Source organism: Lepisma saccharinum, chromosome 30, assembly GCF_977018435.1.
Source record: "Lepisma saccharinum chromosome 30, izLepSacc3.1, whole genome shotgun sequence".
In the NCBI taxonomy this organism is placed as follows: Eukaryota; Metazoa; Arthropoda; class Insecta; order Zygentoma; family Lepismatidae; genus Lepisma; species Lepisma saccharinum.
The window spans coordinates 9007962-9017641 of NC_139258.1; the positions used below are offsets into that span (position 1 = coordinate 9007962).

The following is a 9680-nucleotide window of genomic DNA, read 5'->3' on the forward strand; positions in this document are numbered from 1 at the left end:
TAACAAGGTGTTACTGTATTACTTTCGCATTAAATGCAATTTTTCATTATGCACTACATTACGTTTCAATTATGCTGGAATGTACCGTAAAACAGAAATCACAGGACTTGGTTTCATGAAACATTTGTATTTACAGAAAGACCAACGTGGTAAGGACAATAGAAAGAAAACCAAAAGAAGGAAGCCATGCTGTATATTGTAATTACGACTGTTATCTATAGAAAACATTCTTTGATCAATTAATGGAACTAAAATGCACACACACACACGGTGGAATGAAAACTGCTGTTGGAGACTTTTTTTTTTCATTTATGGTGCAATGACTGCATGATCAGCTACATTTGCGACTACTCGGTGGCTGCTAATGCTGATATTTTTGTTTTGTACCATTCATGGGTGCGGATGTAAGTGCTACTGTGATTTAGTAGAGAAGTGCGGAAGTAGTGAAGTACATTCCAGCGGTGTGTGGTGCCAACCGTAGCCTGCAGTGAAGTAGGTAGACAGAAGATCTGGCTCTGGAGAACTGTATCACGGTCTCTATTGTTGCTAGCTACCCTAACAATGGCCAGTACGTTCGAGGTTTTGTTTAAGTGCAGTAATAATTGTGCATGAAATCTCTGCAGGTTCTAATTGTTGAAGACATAATAGACAAAAGGGTTTACAGTTGTTTAGTGGAGACATTTATCATTTATATATTGAAATGAATTTTAAAATGTTGAATAGCTGTAGTAGAAATACTTCATAAGGTTAGTGTTTCCTACAATAGCTATTTTTATTTAGAGCAGTTGTTGTCTTTGCATTTCTCTTAATATTTTATAACTGATAGAAAAGTTCCATGTGTCATTCAAGTTTATTTTCACATTTAAACATGTGCTTTCTTAATGTGAATGTTGAAAAAATTATTTCCGAAAAAAGGTTTTGGTTGTGTAGGAAATTGTGCTTGGATGAATAAGTGTGCGTGTTTTCTCCAAATGTTGGTAAATACCCTTACATCATATCAATTTGTTATCGGTAAGGTGGACGTCTTATCCGGAAAGCAGCTGGTTTTACGAGCTCTTTAATTTTATATTCTGCTTTTTTTTATGTAGCCGTCAATATAAGTTCCTCTATCAGTGTACATTAACTTGCTTTCAGGATCTTGTGTGTAAGTTATGATTGGCCCTGTCGCGGTAGTGCTAATGCGTGCTGCAAGTGCACATTTGTTGTGCTGTTAGGAGCACGGAAGTGGTGCGAGATATATTATGCTCGTTTCGGGGGTTTAATTAAGAAAAATATATTTGTGCCAGAATTTGGCATGAAGTAGTAATTTTGTTGTATTTAATCTTGGGCATTGTTTGTATATTCTTCAAATTTATACTTTTCTTGCTCTGAGCGTTTCTAAATTTAAGCAAAAAGTTTAAAGAATGGGGGGGCTGACTTGTAACAGAATCAGCCTACTCTTCGGGGCATTGTTTGCTGAACAAGTCTTGCCGTGGAAAGAAAAGGGAGCAACGTGTGGGAAGAAATTGTGGCTTCCAGTGATGGTGTCAATATTAATTATGTATCTTCAGTGGTTAATATAACCAAGATGAAATGCTGTACAGAATACTCTTTGTTATATGGCTCTGAAGAAGTATAAATAGTTGCTTGATGAAAGTGGAAACAATTGTGTGATATGGTATTTCTTTGAGTAGATTTTTTTTATTATTGTTAATATTTAATGTAGAAAAAAAAAGAAACTGTATACAAAGAAATGAAAATAATGTCCTGGCCACGCCCAGTAGCCTTCATATGCTATTTAGTATTACCCTAAGCTGTATGTCTTTGTTTATTACAAAGAATGAGGAATAAAAAATACAAGGCTCATCTGGCTTTACTTGCCTGGGTAATCACACACTGAAGTTTTTCCAAAAGTTCATTGCAATTTGCCAGAAGTTTTGACCACGAAAGAAAGAGTGTACTTCAACATTAAACGAAAACCACGATCTCGTGTCTTTCTCTGCTTCCGTTCACCAATAAAACTCATATGTTTCTACATGTTATTTAGCGCCTGCCAGTTTTATCAGTGCAAAGCAATATCAATATGCCGAAAATGGCATACAACTTGAATGGAGGACTAGTCAAAACCGGTACGACACCACTTATCTTCTCGTGGACGTCACGGTCAGTCTGTTACCTCAATGCGACGCACTTTTTCCAGGTGTGCCTACTCGCAACGTTTTCAGAGGTAACCTTACAACAACTGCTACTGCATGTGCTACATACCTCCCAACACTGCTCTCAGTCCAAAACATTACATTTTCCCCCATATTGAAACTATCACCGGAAGCCACTCTTTCTTCCCACGCGTTGCTCCATTTTCTTTCCGCGGCAAGCCTCGTTCAGCAAACAATGCCCCAGAGTACGCTGATTCTGTTACAAGTCAACCCCCCCTCCTATTCTTTAAACTTTTTGCTTAAATTTAGAAACTCTCAGCGCAAGAATAGTATAATTTTGAAGAATATACAAACAATGGCCAAAAGTGCACAGCGCTGCATCCTGCACTGATTAAATACGACAAAATTACTACTCCATGCCGAATTCTGGCACAAATAGAGGTTTCTTAATTAAACCCCCGGAACGAGCATAATATCTCTCACACCACTTCCATGCTCCTAACAGCACAACGAATGTGCACTCGCAGCACTACTGCGACAGGGTCAATGACGGTTTCTTCATAACATTATGCACACAGTTTGTTGTATATAGATGTGTCCATCAATAAACTTGACCACATCCATTAAAAAATTATTCTGGATGTCCTTAAGGCTATACTTTCGTAAGAGTTTTCGATTCTGCCGACAGTTACTATACTTCTATTGTAATGTTATATTTTCATCTTTTCTTGAATTCGTTAACCTCTATTGTCTTTTGAAAAACGTTGTATCTTGATACTTTTCTGTGGCTGACGGCCGCAACTTCATGTATATGTACGAGTGGATGTTTACGTAAGCATTTGCATTTATGTGAAAAGCGAGAACGGAACAGTCAATGCAAGTTCTACTATGCTAACAAATACATTAAAATATCAAAGGTTTTGTTCATTATTTATTTGATTGAAGCTACCAATAGAAAAGGTAGATTTATCACAAGGTGAGGAATTTGAATTAGAGGCTGCTTTTTCAGAGGCTGACGTGAATATGTGGCCTTAGCGAAGAGGCTGGATTTTAAAGGTTATGTAGTTAGACCTTACAAATGGTTTGCAGTGTATATTTCCACAATACAAAACAAACAACTCATAGCGTTAATAAGAACAGTAGACGTAAGAAAATGATGGAAGAAATTACAACATTTTGGTATTTGTGTTCAGGAGTAATAAATATTGTAGTTATTCTGTTGTAATCTCTAACATCTGATAAGAAAATCTATTTTTCTTCTTCATCGTGATAAGAAAAAACACTTCGCAGTGTGCGATAATATTTTCCATTTTCTTCTTCAGTTCAGTGTTAATCAGTGGCTGAAACTTTAATATATTTCCAAGAAAATGAGGTGACGTTTTCTCTTATCTAGAGTACTGTATGTTAGAAATACTTTTCAATTTCAGTGGCTTATATATATCTATGTGATCTATGAGTCTACTGTAGGGGCAAGAGATGCATATTTATAAGCTGCTTGTAACGAACAATAAGATTATATCAAAAGACCTTGTTTCTTTAACCTTTTGTCAATGTTCCAATCATTTGGTCACATTGTGTTTGCTGTTTTTTAAGGTTTTATACCTTACTGAGTATTGTGGCATAATTCTACAACAATAAAAATATTAACCAACAAAATGTAGAAAGCTCAAATATATTGCACTTTTATTTTTGTCTTAATTATAAAACTGTCTTAGTTATGTTTGTTAAATGGAGCATTAATACATTCAATAACTCAATTAATAAATATGATTTTTTAAGTGTATGGAGTTGTTTCAAGACGACAAAACAAAAATTCACTGCTGAACTTACTATATTACTTATTACTTCTTGGTAAAACAACATATTTCTTGTGTTTAATTACATTGGCTGTTTTAGAAATGAAAAGAAAGAAGTTCGTGATTGAGTGTCTGATGCATACAGAGCGATAAATAATTCAAAACTGGAATTGTGATGAAAATGTTCATAGATATTACTGTCTCAAAGCATTCTGACGTACTGTATTGCAGTTTCAACAAGCAAAGAAATATATTTTGGAAAAAAGATTAGCACATTCCCTGCCAGGGTGGTTTCAATAATTCCTTCCTCCTGTACCAAAATGGTTATTGGACTTGATTTTGCAAATTCTGCTTTTTTTTCTATAAAAAAATGAACAGCCAAAACACTTGTGCACTCAAGCCCCCCATGTCTTATGTGCATCATTGAAGACAGTTTACAGAATTGGTTCGGTGTACACACACTCAATACATCTCGTAAGGTCCTGTTGGAAATACAAAGTTGCAATCTTCCATCAGAAAGAAAAACTTACTCTTATGTCACATGAACACATCAGTCTTAATTTCATGCATTCGTCTCAGACTTCCTCGATAGCATGTGGCTGAAGTCGTTGCCGTGTTAGCGGTTCCAAGTTCCTTGGTGGAAACACATTGAACAGTGGTTTGGATCGCACATTAAACTGTAGATCCAGTCCTGAAACTTTGGAAATTAGTGCCTCACACCTTAGGGCTACCATATTTTGAAATGCTAAAAAGAGGACATTTTCTTCGAAAGCCACAGATACCATCAATTTATTCACAAACACGAAAACATTACGTAAATCACACAATTTATCACCATTAAATAGACTATTATTGTCCATGATATTATACTGCCACTAACCTAACCTGACTTTCTTGCAGTCCATCACTTTATAACTGTTGTGATGTTTAACAGCATGAAACGCAAGAGAACCTTCTGCAGCACTTACTTTATCTTCATGTTCACTGCCAGGTGTCAGTTTTGTAGATGAAGCTTCACCTCTGATGGCTCTTTTGTGCTTTTCGCACTCCACGTGTGCTTGCAAGTCTAGCCCTCCTTTGTTTGCCACAGACACATATGTACCGGGTGTACAACCATACACTCGCCTTCAGAATCGTCTCTACCACGTCTAAAACATGAATACTTTTCTTGTAACTCATTAGTAAACTTGCACTTTCTTTTAGGCATATTAGTAGCTTACGCAGTGTTCGCAAACTCTAACTTCCACTTCGAAACACTGAACAAAGGAATAACGCGGAAATCACATCGACCGGAACTTGAAACTGTAACAACAAACGACTAACGCTTAGCGCATCATCCAGTACTGCCAACATCAGAAGTTTAATGATTCGAAAAGTTGAATTTCGTGATCTCTGACCTATGATGATTGGATAACAGTAAAAACCCGGACATTTTAACAGAAAGTAAAAACCTGCCCGGAGTCAAATTTCAGGGTCCGAAAAGAGGACATGTCCGGGAAAACCAGGATGTATGGTAGCCCTATCACACCTTGAGTCACTTCCTTGTCTGTGTTTAGTGTCAAAACTGAAAAATTAATAGTTTATGAATTCTTGATGCATGTATTTGAGAAGAGACAAATTCAGATCGCAACTCTTTTCATGGGAAAGTCAAATTAGGGAAAGTTGCTCACTTTCATGTGAGAAATACATGATCTAGGAGTAAAATGTTTTCATCGGGAATATAATTGTCAATAATCTAGATTCTGTTAAACATTAAATAGGGCAGAACTGAATTTTTAGCATATTGTACACAAAATTACAATGCATGAATGTTCAGGACCAGTGCTTTTTTTTCTGACTACGCCGTTCAGGCACCTTTTTGTGGGTGGAATAAAATTAATAATATTTTAACGAAAAGAGTGTGTGTTTGTAACTACATGAAAGCATGGTATTTATAAACCTAGCACAATAATTTGATTAGTTCTTAAGATAAACGCAAACAATAACAAGCCAACTTGAAGAGTGCCGGAACGTTTCTTCTCAGGCAAAAGCACTGGTGAGGACCATACAGTTCACATACTGACATAATATGCAATGCTATCACATTTGAATCCACCTAGTTCTTACACTTCATAACTAAATTCAAGCATTTGCACTTGTCATTGTAGAAAAGCTATTTCAGTGGTTGAGTTGAGTTGATCTGTGATTCAGATATGCTAATCAGGACTTGACCTACAGTTCGACACATGGCCATCTTTGGTCTGAAGCAAAACATTCACTGCACATGAGTGAACAACAGACTGAGGTGACACACCTTTTCGTGTCGCTTCAGTCTGAAAGCTCCGTAAGGGGAACCATGATTCATACAAAGGCTCCTACATTTAACAAATATTTATAATTTCACCAATATTACATATGCATTTTAATTGAAGGTTGAAGAGAAAGGATAATACATGGAAATACAAAATAATGGTATGATATGGACACATACAGTACATTATGTATTTGAGAAAATAGCAAAGTAAAATCTCTTATTACACAAGGATGCTCATGTTTATTTGAGAAACTTCTTTGCACTTCATCCTTTGTCTAGTGTGTGAAAAGTACACTCAGGGAGCATTCACACAAAAGTGGCATGTGGCACATGTTGATGATGTTGAGTACAAAAGGTCATTTTTCCATTTTTTGGTCTTCATTCCCTTCTAAAACCTGCTGATTCATATGTTGTTGAATATACGTGGGTGAATCAAAAAGTAAGTTACACCCCCCTGTAAAAAACAAAACACATTAGAAAGAAAAAAAAATTATTGGACAAAAACGCATTAACATTTAACTTTTTTTGACATAGTGACCAATGTGTTCCAAGCACTTTTTGTATCGTGTGACCAGTTTTTCGATTCCTTGTCTGTAAAAATTCCATCCAATTTCTTTGAACCACTTTGAGACTGCTTCCTGCACTTCCACATCTGACGCGAAACGCTGACCCCCTAGGTCTTGTTTGAGAGGACCGAAAAGGTGGTAGTCACGGGGTGCCAAATTGGGGCTATAGGGCACGTGAATTTCTGCAGTAAATCCTGTGTGACAACAACTGTATTGGGGGTAGCATTGTCCTGAAGAACAACAACCCCATCACTCAATCTTCTGGGCCTTAGATCTTTAATGGCTTTTCTCAGCTTCTTTAAAGTCTCACAGTATGTTGCGGCATTGATTGTTGTTCCTCGGGGCACAAACTCACTGTTAACAACACCTTCTGTGGTGGCGAATCCTTGTGTCTCCATTCCATGGATGCCCTCTTTGTCTCGGGAGTGTATTGGTGCACCCAGGACTCATCTGTGATGATTTTGCTCAGAAACTGTGGACCATCCGTAGAATAACGCCGAAGAAATTACAGCGCAGCATCAAAACGTTGATTTTTGTGCCCGTCGGTTAACAAGCGCGGCACCCAGCGAGAGCACAGTTTACGATAACCCATCTGATCACAAATCAGCATAGATGCACTACCATAGGATATGTTCAGTTCACTTGCAATCTCTTTAATTTTCACGCGGCGGTTAGCAGCATTCTCACCGTACACCTTGACAATTTGGCGATGGATTTCACTCCGATTATGCCTTTGTGCCCACAAAAATCTGACAATGGAGCACACCTCAATGTTGGACTCCACCTCAATACCACACGCCATACTCACATTGTGACTACTAGCATACTAAACCAGCTGAAGCACGGCTGCTTCTGGTGTGTGAAGAAAACATTCCAGACAGTGTTGCCACAAGATGTGATTATTTTAGCTCTCTTAGTACAGGAATACGGGTCGGGTGTAACTTACTTTTTGATTCACCCTAGTAGTAATTGTTAAATATATTCTATCGGAGGCTGAGCCATTACTAGTTTGAACTGGTGCCGATACTGATGCCGATATTCTTACAGATTCTCACCGATATCAATCCTAATGCTTGAAATAATTTTAAAATGTTTAAAATTTAGATTAATATCAGTGGGTGAGTATTCTTCTCCAATTATGTGCATCAATATTCCAAAGTTTTGCTTCAGACTGCTCAAGAATACAGAATATCAAAATACCTGTTATGTAATCACAAAATATTGTTTTTCACTTCATATTTGTGCGAAATAAATGGAAACTTTGAATTTTGCATTACTTTGATAAAGACTATACAAAAGTGTCAGATGGCATTTTTGCAGATCCTGCGAAAAATCCTACAAATACTTTCTGATACATGCATCATCAATATCAACTTAGTCGTAATTCTATATCTTATACTGCAGGAGGTAGCCAACAGAATCCCAACGAGTTTTTCTATAAGAAGAAACAAAAGAAAATATGTCATGCATTATCAAAGAAAATTACAAAAATAAACATTAATTACTGTTATTTCCAGTTCAGCAGTGAATAAAAGAGTACAGTATGTCACAGAGTCGAGAGATATTCAAAATGTAAGGCAACCCATTATGTAATTTGAGAAGTACTGAATTTTTTGTTTATGCAACTGTGTCTCAAGTGTTTTGTGAAGATTGACAGAGTTTTCTGCCTGTGTAGGTGCTATCACCATTATAAATATTGTACATAGTTAAAGTACAAATTGTGTAATGAAAATTCACTGTTAAATGAGATATTTTCATCTGTACCGAAAATGCTTGGATGTCACAGCACAACATTTATTGTGAGGTAGAGATATATCACAGTGTAGTATTTTGAGACGAGAAATATGGAATTTCTCAGCAACTGAAGTTACGCATATTCTGTTAATATTTTCTATCTTGGTTATATTTTTATATTGTACACTGTGTATTTCTTTATATTTACTGTGTGTTGAAACTATCCATATAATAAAAATTCTTGATTTTTTAAATTGAAAATAGAAAACAGAAATACTTACGATCTCAATTTAATGTAGTGCTGCTATTTTTTTCTTTGCATTTTTATGAAGTACAATTTTGAAAACTTTGTAAGGGGACGATTGAATGTCAGTTCAAGGATTCAGTACCAGTGAAATAATTCAGTTGTTACAATGATCGTGTTGCAATCCAGCTGTTATTTTCTACTTCCAATTACTGTTGCAGCTTCCATTCATAGTGAAAAGTTAAAATTATAAAATGAGCATTGCTAATGGATTGAATTTGTGAATATGTTTTATATTGATATATGTACCATATCTTTCAACTAGAATTCAATAAAAAAATTTAATTTAAATGTTTGTTGGTTTATTTCTTAATGATATATGAATTTCAGTACACATGATTTGAATAAAAAATCTCATCAATTAACACATTCGGGTCTGGCCTCATAATACAGCATTGTTACCTCTGGTCTGCGGTTTTTGGTTGTTTTTCAAAAAATCATAGAAAAAATATTTTTAATTTGTTTTTATTAAACCACATATTTCTTAAATCTACAAAACTTCCTCTTTTCAATGAACAAAAATTTGTTAAATTTTATTTTCATTTTCAGACGTTTTTTAATATTGTTTTCAGCAATGTTTTGTGAAGAAGAAAAAAGTACAACATTGTAACAAATGTTAATATAGAGATATTTTAAGTTCGTAATCTGGAAATTTCAATAATTAACTACATAAACTATCAATACATCTTTTGAATCTTGCATAAGAATACTTCTTATGTGCACATAACAAAAAATAATTACAAGTAATTATCTTTTGTATGAAAAAGTGGCTGCAGGACAGGACCAGACGATGTATCAGTTGGTTCTGCGTCATCTGTAAAAATTAAACAAATAAATAAATAAAATAAATTT

General features: G+C 35.6%; 1 protein-coding gene across 1 annotated transcript in view; it reads left to right on the plus strand.

The window, feature by feature from the left end:
- Nucleotides 1-9119, plus strand: part of Ras85D (GTPase ras-like protein 1) — a 75162-nt gene extending 66043 nt beyond the window's left edge. The window contains exon 7 of the mRNA XM_083115383.1: nucleotides 137-9119. Coding sequence (XP_082971509.1) covers nucleotides 137-202 — 66 coding nt within the window. The 3' untranslated portion in view covers nucleotides 203-9119. The remainder of the gene's footprint in view (nucleotides 1-136) is intronic.
- Nucleotides 9120-9680: the final 561 nt, after the last annotated feature.